This window comes from Xenopus laevis, chromosome 6L (assembly GCF_017654675.1).
Source record: "Xenopus laevis strain J_2021 chromosome 6L, Xenopus_laevis_v10.1, whole genome shotgun sequence".
Classification (NCBI taxonomy): Eukaryota; Metazoa; Chordata; class Amphibia; order Anura; family Pipidae; genus Xenopus; species Xenopus laevis.
Window position 1 is genome coordinate 102,624,341 of NC_054381.1, and position 25,456 is coordinate 102,649,796.

The 25,456-nt window shown below is 41.3% G+C and overlaps 1 protein-coding gene across 1 annotated transcript; it reads left to right on the forward strand.

The window, feature by feature from the left end:
* The first annotated feature begins 12,479 nt into the window (after window positions 1-12,479).
* On the forward strand, window positions 12,480-24,028 carry LOC108718537 (D-3-phosphoglycerate dehydrogenase). Its single transcript, XM_041566343.1, has 4 exons — window positions 12,480-12,537; window positions 13,801-14,182; window positions 23,430-23,526; window positions 23,774-24,028. The coding sequence occupies exons 2-4, from the start codon at window positions 13,807-13,809 to the stop codon at window positions 23,928-23,930; spliced, it is 630 nt and encodes a 209-aa protein (XP_041422277.1). The 5' UTR covers window positions 12,480-12,537; window positions 13,801-13,806; the 3' UTR covers window positions 23,931-24,028.
* Window positions 24,029-25,456: the final 1,428 nt, after the last annotated feature.

Genomic DNA, 25,456 nt, shown 5'->3' on the forward strand with positions numbered 1-25,456 from the left:
ACAAGAGACCACAACTTTCTGTTAGAAAAGGGAAATAGACACTACCTTAGCAAACAATTTAAGGACTAGGCTAATAATGGTGTTTTTAATGTGAACACCAGAAAAGAGAAAGGTGATACAAATAGTGTCCAGTTCAAACACTACAGCCTTACAAAACAATTAGAATGGCAACTGTCTTATGTGTCCAGGTGCTCAAATGGTGGTTTCTGGAAAGTTTTTAAGATCAAGTACCATTACACATAATTAGAAGGCAATGCACTTACAAATGGATTCCCCAAAGATGGACTATCATACCAGAACTTCTTTCCGATTAATATAAAAAAAAAAGTCAGTGTATTTTTAGAGTAAGCAATTAAAAATCTCTAGTGCAGATTGAACCAGTTGAATCTATAGTTCTTAGCTGCATCAAATTTGAACCCAGAAAGTCACAATGCTTCTTTGAAAGCTTTGATATGAACTGAATTCCATGGGGGGATCTGTTTGGGTCTTATGCTTGTTGACTAGTAGGACCACTCTTTTTAATAAATATATATTCGAAAGAAACAAATGAAAATAAAAGCACCACGGAATGTCTTGGTAGAAGAGTCAGCATAATGGCACGACATCCCGCACCCATAATAGCCAACAATTTAAATCAGTCTAAGCTCTATGAGGAATTACAAGTGTACTTAACATCACAGATGTGCTAACCCAGAAATGTTGTATCTCGAATATATCTTGACCACTCCCCATTACACCCCCAGGCACACCCTGCCTACTTCCCAGATTGCACTCAGTGTTTCTGTATTTAGGGTGATAATGTGGTATACAGTAAGTAAGTGTATTTCAGTAGGAGTTCATGGCAATTCTAGTGTAAAATGACAGGGAGCAGGTGAGATGACATGAGTTGGGAAGAGAGAGAGAGTTTTATGGGATCTCTCTGTACAGACTATGAGCAAACTCAGGGACTGTTCCTGTTGAATTGTGCTTAGTACAGTGGAATACAAATGTACCATAGTATTATGGGATCTCTCTGTATAGACTATGAGCAAACTCAGGGACTGTTCCTGCTGAATTGTGCTTAGTACAGGGGAATACCTATGTACCATAGTATTATGGGGTCTCTCTGTACAGACTATGAGCAAACTTGGGAGACTGTTCCTGCTGAATTGTGCTTAGTACAGGGGAATATCTATGTACCATAGTATTATGAGATCTCTCTGTATAGACTATGAGCAAACTTGGGAGACTGTTCCTGCTGAATTGTGCTTAGTACATGAATATCTATGCTGCCATAGTTTTATGGGATCTCTCTGTACAAACTATGAGCAAACTTAGGAGACTGGTCCTGCTGAATTGTGCTTAGTACAGGGAATACCTATGTGCCATAGTTTTATGGGATCTCTCTGTACAGACTATGAGCAAACTCAGGGACTGTTCCTGCTGAATTGTGCTTAGTACCGGGGAATACAAATGTACCATAGTATTATGGGATCTCTCTGTACAGTCTATGAGAAAACTCAGGGACTGTTCCTGCTGAATTGTGCTTAGTACAGGGGAATACCTATGTACCATAGTTTTATGGGATCTCTCTGTACAGACTATGAGCAAACTTAAGAGACTGATCCTGGTGAATTGTGCTTAGTACAGGGGAATACCTATGTGCCATTGTTTTATGGGATCTCTCTTTACAGACTATGAGCAAACTTAGGAGACTGTTCCTGCTGAATTGTGCTTAGTACAGGGAATACCTATGCTGCCATAGTTTTATGGGATCTCTCTTTACAGACTATGAGCAAACTTAGGAGACTGTTCCTGCTTAATTGTGCTTAGTACAGGGAATACATATGTACCATAGTTTTATGGGATCTCTCTGTACAGACTATGAGCAAACTCAGGGACTGTTCCTGCTGGATTGTGTTTAGTACATGGGAATACCTATGCACCATAGTTTTATGGGATCTCTCTGTACAGACTATGAGCAAATCTAGGAGACTGTCCCTGTTGAATTTTGCTTAGTACAGGGAATACCTATGTGCCATAGTTTTATGGGATCTCTATGTTCAGAGTATGAGCAAACTTAAGAGACTGATCCTGCTGAATTGTGCTTAGTACAGGGGAATACCTATGTGCCATTGTTTTATGGGATCTCTCTTTACAGACTATGAGCAAACTTAGGAGACTGTTCCTGCTGAATTGTGCTTAGTACAGGGGAATACCTATGTTCCATAGTATTATGGGATCTCTCTGTACAGACTATGAGCAAACTTAGGAGACTGTTCCTGCTGAATTGTGCTTAGTACAGGGGAATATCTAGGTACCATAGTATTATGGGATATCTCTGTATAGACTATGAGCAAACTTGGGAGACTGTTCCTGCTAATTTGTGCTTAGTACAGGGAATATCTATGCTGCCATAGTTTTATGGGATCTCTCTGTACAAACTATGAGCAAACTTAGGAGTCTGTTCCTGCTGAATTGTGCTTAGTACAGGGAATACTTATATGCCATAGTTTTATGAGATCTCTTTGTACAGTCTATGAGCAAATTTAGGAGACTGTTCCTGCTGAATTGTGCTTAGTACAGGGGAATACCTATGTACCATAGTATTATGGGGTCTCTCTGTACAGACTATGAGCAAACTTAGGAGACTGTTCCTGCTGAATTGTGCTTAGTACAGGGGAATAACTATGCACCATAGTTTTATGGGATCTCTCTGTACAGACTATGAGCAAACTTAGGAGACTGTTCCTGCTGAATTGTGCTTAGTACAAGGGAATACCTATGTGCCATAGTTTTATGGGATCTCTCTGTACAGACTATGAGCAAACTCAGGGACTATTCCTGCTGAATTGTGCTTAGTACCGGGTAATACGAATGTACCGTATTATTATGGGATCTCTCTGTACAGACTATGAGAAAACTCAGGGACTGTTCCTGCTGAATTGTGCTTAGTACAGGGGAATACCTATGTACAATAGTTTTATGGGATCTCTCTGTACAGACTATGAGCAAACTTAAGAGACTGATCCTGCTGAATTGTGCTTAGTACAGGGGAATACCTTTGTGCGATTGTTTTATGGGATCTCTCTGTACAGACTATGAGCAAACTTAGGAGACTGTTCCTGCTGAATTGTGCTTAGTACAGGGAATAACTATGCTGCCATAGTTTTATGGGATCTCTCTGTACAAACTATGAGCAAATTTAGGAGACTGTTCCTGCTGAATTGTGCTTAGTACAGGGAATACCTATTAACCATACTTTTATGGGATATCTCTGTACAGACTATGAGCAAACTTATAAGACTGTTCCTGCTGAATTGTGCTTAGTACATGAATATCTATGCTGCCATAGTTTTATGGGATCTCTCTGTACAAACTATGAGCAAACTTGGGAGACTGTTCCTGCTGAATTGTGCTTAGTACAGGGAATATCTATGCTACCATAGTTTTATCGGATCTCTCTGTACAGACTATGAGCAAACTTAGGAGACTGTTCCTGCTGAGTTGTGCTTAGTACAGGGGGATATCTATGTACCATAGTATTATAGGGTTTCACTGTACAGACTATGAGCAAACTTGGGAGACTGTTCCTGCTGAATTGTGCTTAGTACAGGGGATTACCTATGCTGACATAGTTTTATGAGATCTCTGTACATTTTGCTGAACTGAGCTGAATAATAATCCCTAGCAAATTGCTTTGTTTGGTCAACTACAAAAACACTGCTGCCCACAACTAGCGCTTATCCTTTCCAAAACATATACAAATGGTTAAGCACAGTGTCGGACTGGGATGCCAGGGGCCCACCAGAAAACCTTAGATCGTGGGCCCACTTTCCAAACTATTATTCCTCCTCGCCTTACTCAACCTCTTTATTCTCCTAGTCTTTTATATCTACTTATTATACTCTATTAGGGAATGACCATGAAATAGGCTGTTTAGAAGCAAGAGGCCCACTGACACCTTGGCCCACCGAGAGTTTTCCTGGTATCCCTGTGGACCAGTCCGACACTGGTTAAGCACAATAGATAAATGAAACAACCTTTCACAATTATCAACAGATTGAAGTTGGGAAAATCTAGTACCTGACACTATTTCATTGCCACAGTTCTGGATCTCTATACTGAAATGTCAGGGAGATGCTACACTTTATCTACTAGAAAAGCACTGTGTGGGATGTGTAGAGGCACAAAGGGATGTGGCACAATCAGGGCAGGTAGAAAGCTCACGTTTAGTGAATCTCTGCTCTGTGCATTCCAGCAGCCCCGTGTCCCTCAACAGCACAGCTTGGCCCCGCCCCCACTGTACAATGTGACCAAATGACGCTGTCCCCAACTCATCTGACACCCACCCAGCATACTGCACATCCCTACTGCTTTCCCACTCCATAGAGGAAGCATACTCACAGAAACGCCATGCTGACCATGCTGGGACACACACAGGGCAGCAGCAGCACCAGAGGAGTGGGAGGGGCGGAGCCACAGTGGGAGATAGACTGGAGGAGCGTTCCTAGAGCCGCCGGATGCAGTGAAAATAAGTTTTATCGGAACGGCCCACTTAAACAAAATATGAAGCGGACCCTCAGGTACTTGCCCGAATAAACAGATTGTCAGTCCGGGCCTGGTTGCCACCTTTTTTGGAAAAAAATACCGGCCTTCCTATATATTTCGATTTTTACCCTAATAATAACATTGGGGTCAAGTATCATTTAAAATACGGGCTACCCTAAATGGGACTGACTTGTGTAGAAGTCAGGAGTTTCCCATCCCTCTTAAGCATTCTCGCATTTTCAGATGACTTTCCTCAATTTCAGACAATTTTGGGGCAAAAATCTGATGGCAACCAAAATGTCTAGAGGTTGACCTGTTTTACCAATATTTATTGAAACTGTATATGTATTTGGGTCTCATGGGGCCCCTATACCTCCTGGACCCCCTCTGTAGTTACGCCCCTAGTGACAGGCAAATCTGTCCCATTTTGCTTCATGGAAAAATTTACGAAACTTTGAAAATGGTGTATTTCCACAGATATTCATTTATTTTTCAGACTTTTTTTTTCACTGCACATATTGTGCTATTTTTGAACTACTTTTGAAGTGCATCTCGGCTGTTTTTGTCGCTGACTTAGGCTGGTTTTGAAAATTAGACCTGGCAACCCTGCTTGAGGTAACCTTATTGTTAGTGTCATGGACGGCCTTATCGGAGTGTTCCCTCCTCAAACACAAATACCACTCCTGCTAATGCCACCTCAGCCTGGTCACACTGTCAGGCACCAGAGAGGAAGAGTTTCAGCTTTAGCCCAGGTGAGTATGTGCCCTCACAAGACACTAAAAAAGCCCCAATTAGCTGATTGTCACACACTCATACTTAGACTTGTTGGAGAACTTCCCGAGCATGTTCTTTGCCGCAGAGTGATGCTGGAGTGCACGTGTCTGCAGTGCTGGGAAGCCGGGCCATGGCACCTCACGGCCAGCAGTTGCATGGGTTCGGCCCACGTCTGCCGTATAGCAGCCTTCAGCACCCTAATGCCCGCCATCTAGGATTCCCCTTAGCCTGTCACCGGCTTCTCTTCCGGTAACCCACAGTTGCCTGGGCCTTAAATGCGCTGCTACTCCAGAGTGTGCTGGGAATTGCAGTTCTACAACCTGGCTTGAGGAGCTTCGCATTCAGGGTTCTTCTAGTAGTGCTGCGGGGGCACATGTTTGGGGTCGGGGCACATGGGAATGAAGGAAGTTGAAATATTACAATTAAACAGGCAAACTTCGGGGGAAATGATTAGCAGTGTATTTGTTATCTCCATCTTCCTCAGTGTGCAGCAATATGTTTCCTAGATATTATGCTAAACATTCCAGGGGGTTATAGAAACAATGGTTACAGCTGAGAAGATGAATATTGGAAAGGTGGATTTTATAATAAAGAGTCACCAAGTCCATCATTTTTGGATTCAGCTGACTATCAATTCCTCCACAAATGATTCTGCCAAAATACAAAACCAAATCCAAATTTGAGGAAGATAAAGAAAATCCATTAAACCAGAACAAACATCTTTATATTGACTTTTAATATGATGAGACAGTTTGCATTTGGTTTTCATTTTTTTTTTTTTTTATTCGTGGTTTTTGAGTTCTTTAGCTTTTTTCCAGCAGCTCTCCAGTTTGCCGTTTCAGCAATCTGGTAGCTAGGGTGCAAATTACTCTAGCAACCATACATTGATTGGAATAAGAGACTGAAATATGAATAGGAAAGGGCCTAAATAAATGGTAATACATATTAATATGTTTTAGTAGGGGCCCCCTGTCCGCTAATGTTGTTTTAGTAAGGTCCCCCTGTCCACCAATGTGTTTTTTTTCTTAAATCCCCTGGCCACCAATATTTTTTTCCTTAAACCCCTGGCCATTAGGGTTGCCACCTGGCCATTATTTCACCGGCCTGGCCGGTAAAAATGTCGGTTGATCCCAATGTTATTAATAGGGAAAAAAGATAAATATATCGGAAGGCCTGTATTTTTTTTCAGAAAAGGTGGCAACCCTACTGGCCACCAATGTTTTTTTCCTTAAACCCCTGGCCACCAATGTCTTTTTCCTTAAAACCCTGACCACCAATCATTTAGTAGTGGCCTAGCAGTGAAAGACTAATCTCCTGAAAATACCTTCCCCCTGCTATAACGTGGGGAAATGCTAAAGAGGGCTTACTCCTGCAGTTGTCGGATTGACACACACTCTGGGGCAAAATCACTAAGCGCCGAAGCGCCGAACTCTAGCGTCAATATGCTAGCGTTGGGCATTTTCGTTACTTCACAAATTCACTAACGAACGCTGGCGTAGATTCGCTAGTGTTACTTCGCACCCTTACGCCTGGCGAATTTTCGCTACGGACGTAACTACGCAAATTCACTAACGCGCGCAGTGTACTGAACGCTACCTTTTACGCTAGACTTCCTTCGCCACCTCAGACCAGGCGAAGCGCAATAGAGTAGATAGGGATTGCTTCAAAAAAAGTCAAAAGACAAAAGTCAAAAGACAAAAGTCCCAAAAAACGCTGGCGTGTTTTCTACATTATGGGTGATAGGCTGAAAAAGATTGAAAAAAATTTTGGGGCTCCCCTCCTTCCCCCCTACATTTCCTGACTCATGGCAACTAACCTATACAGTGGGCACATGTGTAGGGCAAAATAAAATTTTTATTTGATGTTTTGAAGGTTTTCTAGGCATTTGTAGTGCTGATACGTATTCCTCCATTGAAATTTGAATTTGGCGCCGTATGCAAATGAACCATCGCTAGCGAAACTTCGCTTTACTTGGCGAATCAACGCTAGCACAACTTCGCAAACTTACGCTACCCCTGTGCGCAACTTCGGATTTTAGTGAATTTGCGGAGCGCTGGCGAAACTACACCTGGCGAAGTGCGGCGAAGCGCGGCAAAGTTACTTCGAATCTTAGTGAATTTGCCCCTCTGTGTTTTACTTGTGGTGATTAAAATGTTAGAGATGGGGTAGGTATTTTCAGGAGACTTGCTGCCCACTGGTAGTGCAGATTATCAGCATCTTTTATTATCTTTTATGTTATTTTTTTGACCATGGGATATTAAACCATATGGCTAATAATTGTTAGAAAAATTAGAAATGCAGAAAAAATTCTAAAACCAAGTGCAATTTAAGTAAAAGTATGTATCTGCTTAAAGAGTCTATGTGGTTGACATGGTGGCAGTCTTAATAATCCTTTGGCCAAAAGTGGCTCATGTCTGTGTGGCCTTTATTCTATGAGATGGGGCAGAGATGGAGTGGCCCAGACAATTATGTCATGCAGGGCCCTGTGATTTTTGATGATGGCACTGGCTAAGAGGAACTTTTTAAACCCAGACAGTTCTGATCAATATTTAAGACACCTTATAATATATAGTAAATGCCAGTGGCGTAAGGTAAAGAAAACACTGCATCTTAGAATAAGTATAAATCATGTGTTTTCACCACAATTTATTGTGTGTTGGTCTCAAACTTTTTGTGCATGGGCACAAGTGCACAGTTTACAGGGAGCACTGGCTGAAGTAGAATTTTATGCCCTTTCTCTTTTCATTGCAGTCAGTACCATACCAGGTCCAACCTTTTTTCAAGAGGAAAAAACTTCATGTGTTTTATGAGCCTTAGAAAGTGTGATCTTGTTATGTTAAGAACAGGTATGAGACTTGTAATCCAGAATATCTGGGACAAGAATGCTTGGGAGCTGGCCTTTTCCAGATAAGGGATCTTTCTGTAATTTGGATAACTATAATATGAGTCTACTAAAAAATCATTTAAAAATCAAATAAAACCAGTAGGCTGGTTTGCCTCCTGTAAGGATTAATTATATCTTAGTTGGGATAAAGTCAAGGTATTGTTTTATTATTACAGAGAAAAAATAAATTATTTTTAAAAAATGGGAACGACCTTGCCGTAATTCCAAGCTTTCTGGATAACGGACCCTATACCTGTACTATATTAATACAAATGATCAGTGTTTGCTATTTTTTCTCCTAAAAAATGCTGAGCTTGTTATCATGGATATCTGGGTAATGTGTCAGTTAATGAAGTTAAAACTAGTTTTGCAAGAAACTGATTAACTTTTTTTTTCCAAACATTTTTTTTCCAAAGTCAAAGTCTTCCTCATTCCGGAGAGGTGACAACTGACACTGCGGTGAGTTTGTTTGTTCTTTCATTGTGCTCAGCTATAGTTGCCTTTATTGTTATTTTGCACAAAATAAGTATACAGAAAATTAAGTTTATTCTGTACATTTTACAAATGTTTGAGCTTTCAGAAAGTGGAGGTTTTTAATTTATGAGGCCTGACAAGTCCTGAGGTGAATCAGTCTACAAATGCATTAAAGCACATTGCAATTGTAATTCTCTAGTGTGAAAATCACCACTGACCATAGGCCAAATCCTTTGTTCAACATAAGAGAAATTAAAAAGGTTTGTGTGTCTTACTAATGTTCAAATAAAAGGGAATGTCAACACTAAAAATATTTTTACTAAAAAACATAATTCTAAGCAGCTTTGCAATATACATTCATTACAATTTTTATAGGGTTTTTAAGTTATTTGGATATGTAATTGTATTCAAAGCAGTGTTAGTCTGTCCCTTTCTATTTTCTGTCTTGGTGGCACAGACTGTTACAATTATGTAAGACAAGCCAGCTGATTAACAGACCTGCCTTGGCTGGGGAGAATTGTTTAAAACTTAACTAGGAGTCAAGCAAATGCTGCATTCAATAGCAATTGTATTTAGAAATAACTTGAAAGACGAGGTCACATGGGGCGTTTTTACCTTGTGTTTTTAAAGACGCACGGTCAAGCGTAAGTCCGCCAATGAAACCGAAAGTGCATGATTATGTGTGTTTTTCAGCCTGTAGTTTTCTTTTCCTAACACGCATTTCTGTTTTTTCCCGTTCCCCAAAATCCCGCTCAGAAGAATTTTAGTAAACTTTTGGGAGAAAAAGCCAAGTGGAAAAGCAATTTACTTTCAAAATGTAGCCAGACTGATTCATCATCATCATCATCATTTATTTATATAGCGCTGTCAAGATACGCAGTGCTTTACTGCAGTTATAGCAAACAGGGAATAAATGGTGGATAACAGACAAGGATTACAGAGTACAATAGGGTTTACAAACTAAAAGGTTAGGGTACAATTGAGACATTAGGATTATATAAACACTTTGTCATTTTTGATACAGCAATGATTAATTAAGGTACATCGAATAGGCCTCTTTAAACAGATGGGTCTTTAAGGAGCGCTTGAAAGTTTGGAAGGAAGGAGAAAGTCTGACAGCTTGTGGCAGAGAGTTCCAGAGAAAAGCAGAAGCCCGAGAGAAGTCTTGTAGACGAGAATGGGCAGAAGTGACCAGAGGAGAAGTGAGGCGAAGATCAGAAGCAGAGCGTAGGTTCAATATGCAGCGCAATTACGTCACCAGCATAAAATGACGCAAATTTGTATATGCCCAATCTATCTTGCAAGAGTTTAGCTGCCAATGCAGAAAATACGAGGATATTTCAGCGAATCATATTTCCAAACTGCGAATACCATAGAGTTTAATATTGGAGTTTCTGCTGAAAATGCAAATGCTGACATTGTGTGGTGGCTCGCACCTGAAGGGCCGCTCCATTTACCTTTGAAATGGGGCGCTTCTGATTTGCGGCATCTGGGCAGGGGTAGAGAGACTTACAGCATGCACGCTGTGCTTCTCCTTCACACACACCAAGCAGCTGCGTGTTCCTCCTCCTAAGATCAGTCAGGGAAAGGCAAAGGTGATTGGTCAGCAGACGGGTTGGGAGGTGTCAGAGAGTTCCCGTGCTGTTTCACGAAGCTCCTAGGAGAGGTAGGGGGGAGGTAGGGGTGTGTGTGTGTTTGTGTCTCTGTGTTTTTGTGTCTGTGTGTATCTGTGTGTCTGTCTGTGTTTGTTTGTCTCTGTGTGTGTGTGTGCAGGACCGCCATCAGAAATCGCAGGGCCCCATACGACAAAATTTCCTGGGCAAAGATGGGGGCCCGGCTAATCAAGTAAGTGTGGCGTTGCCGGGCCCTCCTTACTCTCGGGCCCCCTACAACTCTCCCCCCCCCCATGGCTGCCCTGTGTGTGTGTCTCTGTGTGAGTGTCTCTGTGTGTCTCTCTGTTTGTGTCTTTTTGTGTGTTTGTGTCTGTGTTTGTGTGTCTGTGTGTGTGTGTCTCTGTGTTTGTGTGTCTCTGTGTGTTTGTGTCTCTCTGTGTCTGTGTGTGTCTCTGTGTGTCTCTCTGTTTGTGTGTCTTTTTGTGTGTTTGTGTCTGTGTGTGAGTGTCTGTGTTTGTGTGTCTCTGTGTGTGTGTGTGTGTGTGTGTCTCTCTGTGTTTGTGTCTCTGTGTGTGTGTGTGTCTCTGTGTGTTTGTGTCTCTCTGTGTCTGTGTGTGTCTGTCTGTGTTTGTTTGTCTCTGTGTGTGTGTGGTTGTGTCTCTCTGTGTTTGTGTGTCTCTGTGTCTGTGTTTATGTGTCTCTTTGTGTGTGTGTGTTTGTGTGTGTGTGTCTGTGTGTGTCTGTGTGTCTCTCTGTTTGTGTGTCTTTTTGTGTGTTTGTGTCTGTGTGTGTGTCTCTGTGTTTGTGTGTGTCACTGTGTGTCTGTGTGTATGTGTCTCTCTGTGTTTGTGTGTCTCTGTGTGTCTCTCTGTGTTTGTGTGTCTCTGTGTGTGTCTCTCTGTATTTGTGTCTTTTTTTGTTTGTTTCGTTTGTGTGTGTGTGTGTCTCTGTGTTTGTGTGTCTCTGTGTGTGTGTGTTTGTGTCTGTGTGTGTGCGTGTCTCTGTGTGTTTGTCTCTGTGTGTGTGTGGTTGTGTCTCTCTGTGTTTGTGTGTCTCTGTGTCTGTGTTTATGTGTCTCTTTGTGTGTGTGTGTTTGTGTCTGTGTGTGTGTGTCTGTGTCTCTGTGTGTGTCTGTGTGTCTCTCTGTTTGTGTGTCTTTTTGTGTGTTTGTGTCTGTGTGTGTGTATCTCTGTGTTTGTGTGTGTCACTGTGTGTCTGTGTGTATGTGTCTCTCTGTGTTTGTGTGTCTCTGTGTGTCTCTCTGTGTTTGTGTGTCTCTGTGTGTGTCTCTCTGTATTTGTGTCTTTTTTTGTTTGTTTCGTTTGTGTGTGTGTCTCTGTGTTTGTGTGTCTCTGTGTGTGTGTGTTTGTGTCTGTGTGTGTGCGTGTCTCTGTGTGTTTGTGTCTGTGTGTGTGTGTCGCTGTGTCTCTCTGTGTTTGTGTGTGTCTCTTTGCGTGTGTGTGTTTGTGTGTGTTTACATGTGGGCTGCTTTGTTTGTTTTTTGCCCGGGCTGCTTTTTGCTCCCGGTTCGGCTCTGCTAGAGTGTATTCTGTTAGTTTCAGTAGGACTTCATTTTGTGTGTATTTATGCTTGACTACACGATTTTAAAAAATGCCCTGTGTGACCTTGCCCTAAATGCACTAAACTTTTTAATAAATGCATATTGGAGAGTTGCTTAGAATTTTTTTGTTATTAGGCAGATTTTTATTTTTGGATTGACATGTCTAAATAATTTGTTTCTGTTTTTTGTGGTACACAATAGTGAAGAAAATTAGACACTTTCATAATAGATCCCAAATGTTAGATCCCAATAGGAGGTGGCAATGTGCTAAGGCTAATGCTCATGTAGGGGCTGGTTTTCCTGTGTATTTTAGTAGGCCAGCTTCAGCCCCCATCTGACATTAGCCCAAATGCAGGAGACTGATCTGCACTAAGGCAAATTTGAACAATGTGAATGATCCCCACTGAGTGCTGATTAATTTATCTGTCTATTTCGTACATATATTCTATCCATAACCAGGCCCGGATTTAGGGAAAGGCCCCCTAGGCCCGGGCCTAGGGCGGCAAGATGTTAGGGGCGCCAAGAAGGCGCCCCCTAACATCTTGTGTAAGTCGGCTGCTCCTGATAGATCCGGCTGGCTTTAGGACCGCTCCTCCAGCCTATCTCCCGCTGTGGCTCCGCCCCCTCCCACTCCTCTCTGTGCTCGTGCTGCTGCTGCCTCTGCTGTGCTGCGTGTGTCCCAGCAAGGTGATCTGTTCCTGGTATGTACATTTAATATTTCCCCTGCAGATCTGCTGTATATCGGCCATGTAGAGAAATATGTCATAGCCAACTTGCAGATTTGCTGGAGGTGCAGATTCACAAGTGTTCTAACTTCTAAACCTGTTACAGATTTTTTTATGTCCCTTTCCTGCTTCCTACAAAATGAAAACCATTTCAGTTCTTGTATTATAAGGGATAATGTACCCCCTACTGTAAATGATAAGGATATTAGAAGTCACTGAGGGGTTCTATGGCCATATAAAGGCACAAGGCTGCAGGCTGAGTTATGCAGGGAACTCTGAGTATCACTTATGTATTATAAGGGATAATGTACCCCCTACTGTAAATGATAAGGATATTAGAAGTTACTGACGGGGTTGTTCTGTGACCATATAAAGGCACAAGGCTGCAGGCTGAGTTATACAGGGAACTCGGAGTATCATCATGTATTATAAGGGATAATGTACCCCCTACTGTAAATGATAAGGATATTAGAAGTCACTGAGGGGTCCAGTAACCATATAAAGGCACAAGGCTGCAGGCTAAGTTATACAGGGAACTCGGAGTATCACTCATGTATTATAAGGGATAATGTACCCCCTACTGTAAATGATAAGGATATTAGAAGTCACTGAGGGATCCAGTAACCATATAAAGGCACAAGGCTGCAGGCTAAGTTATACAGGGAACTCGGAGTATCACTCATGTATTATAAGGGATAATGTACCCCCTACTGTAAATGATAAGGATATTAGGAGTCACTGAGGGGTTGTTCTGTGACCATATAAAGGCACAAGGCTGCAGGCTGAGTTACACAGGGAACTCGGAGTATCACTCATGTATTATAAGGGATAATGTCTGCTGAGAAATAGGAACTACAAAGATTATGATGCTGCCAAGATTTGACTTTTTTATTTTATAATAAATATTTAACTGATGCTGCGGCTGCCCACTGTAGCACAATTGACAAACTTATCAAAACAAGGGACACATCTCTCTCTGCATCTATGTATAAAAAGGTGTCTATATATAGAGAATATATATAGATATATCTCAAACAAGCCTAACTGCTAGTTGATCCATCTGATCCACTTTTGCATAAATGTCCTGATTGGAAAAAGATTCACATCCAGAAAATGCGTGCAGGGGGGGGGGGGGGGGCGGCACAGTAGCTGGGCGTAGGGGGGCAAGGAGGGTAAATCCGGCCCTGTCCATAACTTACGTATGTGTATTAAACAGCTCAAAATATTCATGTTTTCCAGAAGAAAATGGCTGAGCTCCCTTATGCACTGATGTCCCACTGTGGGGGTACCTCTGGCTTCCCAGAACAGTATGAGCCAGTTGTGAGAAAACACTTCCAAATTGTCTATCTTGAAGAATTTCTGAATAATAAAACTGTATTTGCCTCAAAGATTAAAGCTATCCTGTTGTGGTGGCACAGACCTACAGTCAACAAAGAACTCCTCAAGTTGCTTCCAAACTTAAAAGTAATTGGAAGTTCAGGAGCTGGGGTGGATCACCTGGATCTACAGCTTATAGCAAGCTATGGTATTAAAGTGACCAACACGCCTCATGTGGGAAATGATGCCACTGCAGATATGGGAATGGCTCTGATGTTGGCTTCTGCCAAAAATATCATGGAAGGTAAAATACACATTTAATACATGTACCTGCACTATAATAAGCATGACAACCAATTTCCTCTAGTGCTGTGTATAGGCAAGTGAAAAGAGTAAATGAATAAAGGTTCGGTGTTTGGAAGGAAACAGAGATCAGTAGACTGGAACAATCATTTACTAACCAAGTTGGGCATAAAAACAATATAATACAGTATGTGTGGCTACTAAAGCAAATAAAGTTCTGTCTTGCATAAAAAAGGGCATTAACTCAAGAGATGAAAAAGAGATGAAAACATAATTATGCCTCTTTATAGGTCCCTGGTGAGGCCTCACCTGGAGTATGCAGTGCAGTTTTGGACTCCAGTCCTTAAGAGGGATATAAATGAGCTGGAGAGAGTGCAGAGACGTGCAACTAAATTGGTTAGAGGGATGGAAGACTTAGATTATGGGGTAGACTGTCAAGGTTGGGGTTGTTTTCTCTGAAAAAAAGGCGCTTGTGAGGGGACATGATTACACTTTACAAGTACATTAGAGGACATTATAGACAAATAGCAGGGGACCTTTTTACCCATAAAGATGATCACCGCATCAGACACCACCCCTTCAGAGTAGAGGAACAGAACTTTCTTTTGAAGCAACGTAGGTGGTTATTCACAGTGAGGACAGTGAGGTTGTGGAATGCACTGCTGGGTGATGTTGTGATGGCTGATTCAGTTAATGCCTTTAAGAATGGCTTGGATGATTTCTTGGACCTGACATAATATTGATTTTTATAGTTATTATATGGGTATAAAGAATTTATGTGAAAGTGGGAGGGAGGGGTGTGTGTATGGATGCTGGGTTTTCATTTGGAGGGGTTGAAATTGATGGACTTTGTCTTTTTCAACCCAATTTAACTATGTAACTATGTATCTATGTTCCCATCCCTAACTATGTCACCAGACACAAAATTATCTGTGGCCAATCACTTCCTTTACTTTTTAGAGGGGGTACCCAAAATTAGATAGTTAACAAAGTGGCCCATCCTTTTGTTTTATTTTTTATTCTTTTAGTTTCCATTAAGAGTTACCTTTATAGTTCTTCAAAACTTTAGATGGAGGCATTCACTGAATCCTGGATTTAGTTAGAGTATCAAGCAAATCTGAGCCAAGTTTTGCAGGAAATCAGTACATAAAATCACATGATAATCACAAGCTAATTAGAGTTTAGTATGCAGTTCAGCCAGGAACTTGGATTCTGCCAAATCTGATTCCTGCAAAAACATTTCTTAGGGGGCCTGTCATGAATGAAAACATTTTAGTTGTACCCACAATCATATTGTCTTGGTTTTTCAGTGCTTGGCCAAGGAATCTTCAACTTGTGTCCCTCTTGCTGTTAGCGAAATACAGCTTCTCCAGACAACAACCGAACAGACACAATGGGTATATCTAGCAATGACCAGGGATGCAACAATAGTGTAGTAGACCCTGTGACTGTTGAGGGGCCAAAATGTATATCAATTCCAGGGGACCTCATTGATATGAAATGATCATGTTTTTGAGGCAATCTTCCTAAAGATGTGGGGGCCCTAACAAGCTATTGCTCTGGCGTCCAATAAATTCTTCCACATTATGTTCACCATTTATGCTTTCTAGCCCACAGGATTTCATGTTCACCTGAAACCAAGGAATTTGATTTGAATTGGGTTGGTGATGATATTACGGGGGCTACCCTGGGCATAATTGGCATGGGAAACATTGGCTACAGTATAGCTCTACGAGCAAAAGCATTCAGAATGAGGATTCTTTATCACAACAGAAACAGAAGGTAGGCCGCATTTCTTTTCTTGTTCTATGCATTACTGTTACATGTCAGCAGTATTTATATTAGTCACACAACAATGCACAAGCATGCAGGACCATGTCATTGATCCACCCGATTCTTGCACAAGTATGCAGAAATTCTGACCCATCCAAACCTTGTCCACTCTCCTGTAAACTTAGACTTTTAATGACACACAGATTGCACTCTTATGTCTTGAGGCTCACTCTTCCACAAGCCTCTGACTGCAGTCCCCCCTGTACCCCCTGATGGAGGCTCTGTCCAGACCATATATGGAGCCATGCCAATTGCCTGTTTGAATGATAAATGGCTGAGGATTAACCAGATTTCAGGTAGATTTAAAAATCATGTTGGGTGAGGACCTCCTTAGCCAACTGATGTGGTCCTTTCCTAATGGATTTGCATAAGCCACTACTATAATTTGTACTACTAGTTTTAGTTTGCCTAATAGAAAAGGGTGATGTACTGTTTCCTATAGGGATGCACCGAATCAGCCTTTTTCAGCAGGATTCAGATTCGGACGAATCCTTCAGTCTTCTAATTTGCATATTGCAATTAGGATTTGGATTCGGTTCGGTATTTGGCCGAATCTTTCACAAAGGAGTCGAGGGTTTGGACAAATCCTAAATAGTGGATTCGGTGCATCCCTAGTTTCCTACATTAACCTCCTACAGTATGTCCTGGTGATGCCACTTTGTATAATGGAAATCACTATGCATTTCTGTTTTACTTAATATTTTCAAAGATGGCTGTCAGTATCACTTTGAAAGTGAAATATACATGACATGAGCTCTTTCAGTTTGGTTATGTATAAAAAGATACATAAACCTCCCTCTGCATCATCCCCTGTGTCCCCTACCGCCCTTTGGCTCATACAGTGGTGTAACTACAGGCACCCAGGCCACTCTGTCATGAGTGTAATGTATTCATGGGTGTCCAGATATGCATGTGGCACATGGGAAGGGGACCCTTAGAGGGGTGAGGGCCCAGTTGCAAATCCCTCTCTGGCCTTTCCAAGTCTTCGTATGCAGAAGGGCTCATAGTTTCTCACCTTGTTCTATTGTGAAGTGATGTATTCTGGGACTTGGAAGTGCCTCTGCTGTTTTATGGATAAAACCTATAGAAGTGTAGCCACATATCCATCTGTAAATACATACAGATTTCATAAGGAACAAGAACAGCTAATTGTCTGCATGTTTTTGTCTGCAATTACACCCAGGTAGGGTGTAATTTATACAAAGAATGAATATAGTTTGAAATTATAGTTTATAACTGGATTACAATTATTTGTAAACTATTTGACACTTGATTGTACAGACCTCAAATGAGGAAAACTGAATCATTTGTTAACTGCTATTTTATATTAAGGTTTATATTTAACTACTGTGGTTTTATTTTTTAAAGGTTTTTTTTTCTGTCTTGGGTGCTAAACAGCAAAGTTTGGTGTGCTAGTGTGCTTACAGCAAGTTTGTCACAACCTGCTTTACTTTGCAGTTTTCCCTCCATTTGAGGGGGTGGGGTTTGATTAGTTGCACCTGAACAGACTGTATAAATAGAACCCCTGGCACTCCAGTGGAGCTTGCTCTAGTGTTAGCTGCTCTGTAAGTGTTTGCTCTGTAAGTGGAGTTATAAACACCGGAGTTAAGTGGGGGATCTGTAAGTGGAGTTATAAACACCGGAGTTAAGTGGGGGATCTGTAAGTGGAATTACAAATACAGGAGTTAAGTGGGGGATCTGTAAGTGGAGTTATAAACACCGGAGTTAAGTGGGGGATCTGTAAGTGGAGTTATAAACACCGGAGTTGAAAACTAAAGGAGGTTCAAACTAGGTCAAAAGTTTGTTCTAAACCCTCATTTTTATTTTATATATTTTTATTTTTTCCTGTTTTGATCTGTAACTGGGATAATGACTGCTAGCAAGATTGAAGGTCTGACTCAGTGCACAGTCTGCCATATGTATGCAGATTTGGAACAAGAGATCCAAAATGCTTACCTTTGTGGTGGTTGTGAGCAAATTGCCACTTTGGAGGCTCACGTTAGAGCACTAGAGCAACAAATTGCAACATTGCGGTCGATTGACAATCTTGAAAGGAGTCTTTTGCTCACTGACCTAGCGGGGTCAGATAGTTTGGGGGGAACAGAACAGCAGCAGGATGTTGAGGCAGCTAGCTGGGTGACAGTTAGAAAATCTAAGGTGGGCAAAAGGAAAATGGAGGCTGATCCGGAGATTATACATCGCAACAAATTTGCCAGATTGTGTGAAGATGATGGGAGTATGAACTCTGGATTGGCAATTCTAGATGGGGCTGATCTCTCTAACAGCCGGGAGACCAGTTTCTCTAGTAGTGGTGGGGAGGAGAGTAGAGTCAGGCCTAAGCAGATTGTGGTTGTAGGGGACTCAATTATTAGGAAAGTGGATAGGGTAATTTGTTGTCCGGATCGCTACAAACGAACAGTTTGCTGTCTACCTGGTGCCAGGGTTCGGCATGTGGTTGATCGGATAGACAAATTATTGGGTGTGGCTGGGCATGACCCAGCTGTCTTAGTGCATATCGGTACTAATGACAAAATAAATGGTAGATGGAAGACCTTAAAGAATGATTTCAGGGATCTAGGCTCTAAGATCAAGGAAAGGTCTTCCAATGTCATCTTTTCTGAAATTTTGCCTGTGCCACGTGCAAGTTTAGGAAAACAGCGGGAGTTTAGGGAGCTAAATGCGTGGCTCAAGTCTTGGTGCAGGAAGGAAGGGTTTGGGTTCCTAGAGCACTGGGCTGATTTTTCATTGGGGTACAACCTATACAGTCATGACTGTTTGCACCTCAATGGAAGGGGGTCCGCGGTGCTAGGGGAAAGAATGGCTAAGAGGTTGGAGGAGTGTTTAAACTAGGCAAGGGGGGGGGGTGAGATAAAGAATTATGGGGAAGCTAGGGTAGACGGGGGAGTGGGGTTAGTAAGGGGTCATGGGGGAGGAGTGAGGGGGGCATACAGTTTACCAGCTAAGGAGGTCCCTCTGTTACAAGGAAAACAGAATAATACTAATTTAACGTATAATTCTTCACTAAGTAATGCAAATTTCAAAAGTAAAAGTAGTAACCTCCGCTGTATGCTGGCAAATGCACGGAGTTTGTCAGGTAAAATGGGAGACCTGGAATTAATTGCATGCTCTGAAAATTATGATATAATTGGTATCACTGAGACCTGGTGGGATGAAACATGTGACTGGATTGTGAATTTAAATGGTTACACCCTTTTTAGGAGGGACAGAGGGATTAAAAAGGGTGGAGGAGTGTGTTTGTATGTAAAGCCTGAATTAAAGCCATGCGCTAAAGAAATAACAATAGCTGGCACTGGTGAGGGTGTAGAATCACTCTGGGTAGAGATTTTGACTGGGCAAAAGGTAACAAAAAGAATTATCATTGGTGTATGCTATAAACCACCTCGTATAAGTGTCGAGTATGAAGCCCAGCTACTCTTGCAGATACAAGCGGCTTCACAGCTGGGTCAAGCTGTTGCTATGGGTGACTTCAATTATCCAGACATTGACTGGGGTAATGGGGTTGCTAAGACAGAAAAAGCTAGTAGGTTTGTAAATATGCTGAATGACAACTTTTTATTCCAGCTCGTTCAAGAACCTACTAGGAATAACTCTCTTTTGGACCTTGTAATAACTAACAATACTGAACTCATCTCTAACATTTGTGTGGGTGAGCATTTAGGGAATAGTGATCATAACATGGTCTCCTTTGAGATTCTGTTGCAGCAGCAATTCTATAAGGGAGTAACTAAAACACTAAATTTCAGACGTGCAAACTTTGACAGTATAAGGGCATCTCTGCAACATATTAAGTGGGAAATGCTTTTCACAGGGTTAAACACAGAGCAAAAATGGGAAGTCTTTAAAATTCTGCTTAATAAATATACTTGTCAGTATATTCCACTTCTAAGCAGGGAACGTCGTTGCAAAGCAAAACCTTTTTGGTTCAATAGAAGCGTTGGTGATAAGGTGGGTAAGAAAAGACGTGCTTTTAAGGCTTTCAAGTTAGCTGGTACAGCCGAAACATTTATAAGGTACAAGGAGGCCAATAAATCATGCAAGGAAGCTATAAGGCAAGCTAAAATTGCTATAGAAAAGGATATTGCAGCAAGCAGTAAAAAAAATCCAAAATTATTTTTTAAATCTGTTAATAGTAAAAAAATGAAGCAGGAAGGGGTGGGACCCTTACTATCAGAGGGGGGTCAGCTGGTTGATGAAAACAAAATAAAAGCGCAGATTCTGAATTCATATTTTTCATCTGTCTACACAAATGAGGAACCAGTAAGTGAAGGTTTCCTTCTTAACAGTCCCAATTCTAGTAATACAACTAATGATGCATGGTTCACACATGAAGAAATTCAAAAGAAACTAGAACATGTTAAGATTAACAAAGGTCCGGGGCCAGATGGTATTCATCCCAGGGTAATTAGCGAGTTTAGCTCTGTGATTGCCAAACCTCTTTACTTAATTTTTCAGGATTCATTGAGATCTGGCATAGTGCCGAGAGACTGGCGAATTGCTAATGTGGTGCCTCTATTCAAAAAAGGATCCCGTTCTCAGCCTCAAAACTATAGGCCAGTTAGTCTGACGTCAGTGGTAGGAAAGCTTTTCGAAGGGTTAATAAAGAATAAGATACTGAACTTCATAGCAAATCATAATACTATGAGTTTGTGCCAGCATGGTTTTATGCGTAATAGATCTTGCCAGACTAACTTAATTTCTTTTTATGAGAATGTAAGTAGAGACCTCGATTCTGGGATGGCAGTGGATGTGATTTACTTAGACTTTGCTAAAGCATTTGATACAGTGCCACACAAGGTTACTGGTTAAATTAAGGAATGTTGGCCTGGAACATAGTATTTGTACCTGGATAGAGAACTGGCTAAAAGATAGACTACAAAGAGTGGTGGTAAATGGAACATTTTCTAATTGGACCAGTGTTGTTAGTGGAGTACCGCAGGGCTCTGTACTAGGTCCCTTGCTTTTCAACTTGTTTATTAATGACCTGGAGGTGGGCATTGAAAGTACTGTTTCTATTTTTGCAGATGATACTAAATTGTGCAGAACTATAGGTTCCATGCAGGATGCTGCCACTTTGCAGATTGATTTGTCTAAACTGGAAAACTGGGCAGCAAACTGGAAAATGAGGTTCAATGTTGATAAATGCAAGGTTATGCACTTTGGCAAAAATAATATAAATGCAAGTTATACACTAAATGGCAGTGTGTTGGGAGTTTCCTTAAATGAGAAGGATCTAGGGGTCTTTGTAGATAACACGTTGTCTAATTCTGGGCAGTGTCATTCTGTGGCTACTAAAGCAAATAAAGTTCTGTCTTGCATAAAAAAGGGCATTTACTCAAGGGATGAAAACATAATTATGCCTCTTTATAGGTCCCTGGTAAGGCCTCATCTGGAGTATGCAGCTCAGTTTTGTACTCCAGTCCTTAAGAGGGATATAAATGAGCTGGAGAGAGTGCAAAGACGTGCAACTAAATTGGTTAGAGGGACGGAAGAAATTTGAGGGTAGACTGTCAAGGTTGGGGTTGTTTTCTCTGGAAAAAAGGCGCTTGCGAGGGGACATGATTACACTTTACAAGTACATTAGAGGACATTATAGACAAATGGCAGGGGACCTTTTTACCCATAAAGTGGATCACCGTTCCAGAGGCCACCCCTTTAGACTAGAAGAAAAGAACTTTCATTTGAAGCAACGTAGGGGGTTCTTCACAACCTCAGGACAGTGAGGTTGTGGAATGCACTGCCGGGTGATGTTGTGATGGCTGATTCAGTTAATGCCTTTAAGAATGGCTTGGATGATTTTTTGGACAGACATAATATCAAAGGCTATTGTGATACAAAACTCTATAGTTAGTATAGGTATGGGTATATAGAATTTAATTAAAAGTAGGGATGGGTGTATGTATGGATGCTGGGTTTTCTTTGGAGGGGTTGAACTTGATGGACTTTATCTTTTTTCAACCCAATTTAACTATGTAACTATGTAATGTACACTGGTAATTCATGACTTGGTGATTTGAAGCTAGTGACAAATTTCTTACTATATAATACCCTAAAGCCAGTGGCTCACTAGGCGTTTTCTCTACCTGCAGGCCTGTGACAGGTGCAATATCAGCCTGTCATCACACTAGTGATGTGTGGGTCTGGTTTTTCCTGATCCGCACCAGCCCTCCCTCCACCCGCGCCCGCCCGAGCCTGTCTCCTGGCTTCCCTTTATAGACCCGCGCCGCCCGCCGATGATGTCAGAAAAAGGGGCGAAGCGAGCAGGCGCGTGACTATAAAGTTGAAAGCCGGCAGTTGAAGGTGGCGGGCGGGGAGAGCAGGAGGAAGAACTCGAACCGGACCCGGCTGCCACCAGCAAAGGGGGGTGTAGGGTCGGCCCGAACCCAACCGACCCGCGGGTATCGGGCCGGCCCGCACATCACTACTGCACACGTGGAGTTCATTTTGTGTGTGCTGACAGCCAGTTGCGTGTTGGGCCTTCTAAGAAAACATGATGCCAGGGAACCATTCATGTATATACTTCCCCTCCATTTGCCTTCTGTTTTATTATCTTTTATTACACCCATCCTAATTTCATTATCCAATCCTTTTTCATATTACTGTGTCATCTTTTCCACTGTGTGGATGGTCTAACTTGTTTATGCATTATCCTGATACTGTCATGGGAAAAAATGCATCAGTAAATAGTGCTGCTATAGCAGAATTCAGCACTGAAATCTTTCTCAAAAGAGCAAACAGATTTTTTTTATATTTAATTTTGAAATCTGACATGGGGCTAGACATATTGCCAGTTTCCCAGCTGCCCAAGTCATGTGACTTGTGCTCTGATAAACTTCAGTCACTCTTTACTGCTGTACTGAAAGTTGGAGTGATAACACCCCCAGAAGCCCAACAACAGAACAATGGGAAGGTAACCAGATAGCAGCTCCCTAACACAAGATAACAGCTCCCTGATAGATCTAAGAACAGCACTCAATAGTAAAATCCAGGTCCCACTGCATTACTTTCAGTTACATTGAGTAGGAGAAACAACAGCCTGCCAGAAACCAGATCAATCCTTAGGTTTTGGCTCTTTCTGAAAGCACATGACCAGGCAAAATGACCTGAGTTGGCTGCCTACACACCAATATTACAGCTAAAAAAAATACACTTGCTGGTTAAGGAATACATTTTATATTGTAGAGTGAATTATTTGCAGTGTAAACAGTGTAATTTAGAAATAAAAACTACATAATAAAAATCATGACAGAATCCCTTTAAATCTTGTTACTGCAGCAGCTATGTGCCCTTCAGTTCTATGGCATCCTGGATGTTTCAGACCTGTATAAATAATCCCATTTGCCTTTACATTTTGGAGAAAAGAATAACTATATTATTATCAATAATTTGTTTTGCAGGCAAAGTTGTTGACCAGGATGCCTTAGTGGAAGCCTTAGAAAACAGAACTATTAAGGCTGCTGCTTTGGATGTCACAGATCCGGAGCCACTGCCAAGGTATGCATTTATTGAATCTCGCATTATAACTGCAATGTTTAGAAAAGGATTAGCCACATAAATGTATATTTCACTGTGTTTTGTGTGATTTCCCTATGACATCTGTTTCCCATTAATATTAACTGTTTCTAGCCATGCAACTAACAACAACAAACCTCCATTGCAAAATCAATGCAGATCTCATGTATATAGGCAAGGTATTTTAATTTGCCATAATTTATGATTTAAATTTTATGCTCCTGTTTAGAAACCATCCTTTGCTGACGATGAAGAATGTAATTTTAACACCCCATATCGGAAATGCCTCTGACAAAACAAGAAGGAAAGTGGCAGAAAAGCTTGCAACAAATGCATCAGATATAATAAAAGGATTACCCATAATAGATATAGTGACAGCGCCATGATTGTGTTTTCCTATAATCATTTTTGCACATTTTTATTATTCAGCATGGTAAAAAAAATGCAATAAACAAACCAATAAACCTAGTTCTTAGCAGTCCTACCCACTATATGTATTGACTCAATTATTTTTGTGCAGATAGAGCAGTGCAAGCACAGAGCAAAAAAATATCAATCTGTTGATTAAGATGGCATGTTAAATCATAAACACAGCTATGTAACGATAAGCCCTTGCTAAATATTTTGACTCATTAACCTTAAATAATTCTTCTTAACATTATGTATGGTAAGTGAAGGTGACTTTTTTTGTTGATCAGGCAAAAATAAAACTCACATCACCCAGTAAATCAGCAGCCAGAGTCTGGAGTGGTATAACTTTACCAGCATTATTATTCTGTGTCCATTCCTCCACTCCTTGTACTGCTCCATTGCTTGATTCAGCCATTTAAGCTCCTGGATCCTCCCCTGCCCCCCATAGCACACCCACAGCCCTGTAGGTATATACAGTTAGGTCATAAATATTTGGGCAGACAACTTTTTTTTCAGCTTTAATTCAGTGGGTTGAACAAAATGATTGAATAAAAATGTGAGGAACTAAAGCCTACAATCACTTCATTTCAGGGGCTCAAAAGTAATTGGGCAAATTGAAAAACTGAAATAAATTTTTCATTTCTAATACTTCATTACTTTCTAAGACATCACCAGATTCTGGGGTTCCTCCTTTTTAATGCTCTGCCAGGCCCTTACTGCAGTGGCTTTCATTTGTTGTTTGTTTGTGGACCTTTTTGTCCCAAGTTTAGTCTTCAAGAAGTGAAATGCATGCTCAATTGGGTTCAGATCAGGTGACTGACTTGGCCATTCAAGAATATTCCACTTCTTTGCTTTAATAAATTCCTGGGTTGCTTTGGCTGTATGTTTTGGGTCATTGTCCATCTGTATTATGAAACGCCTCCCAATCAATTTGACTGGATTTGAGCAGACAGTGTCTCTGAACACCTCAGAATTCATTCGGCTGCTTCTGTCCTGTGTCACATCATGGATAAACACTAGTGTCCCAGTGCCACTGGCAGCCATGCACACCCAAGCCATCACACTGCCTCCTCCATGTTTTATATATGATGTGGTATGCTTTGAATCATGAGCTGTTCCACGCCTTCTTCATACTTTTTTCTTGCCATCATTCTGGTAGAGGTTGATCTTGGTTTCATCTGTCCAAAGAATGTTTTTCCAGGACTGTGCTGGCTTTTTTAGATATTTTTTTTTAGCAAAGTCCAATCTAGCCTTTCTATTCTTGATGCTTGCAGTGCACCCTCTGTATTTACTTTCATGCAGTCTTCTGTTTATGGTAGACTTGGATATCAATACACCTACCTCCTGGAGAGTGTTGTTCACTTGTTTGGCTGTTGTGAAGGGGTTTCTCATCCACCACTGTTGTCTTCCGTGGATATCCAGGTCTTTTTGCGTTGCTGAGTTCACCGGTGCTTTCTTTCTTTCTCAGGATGTACCAAACTGTAGATTTTGCCACTCCTGA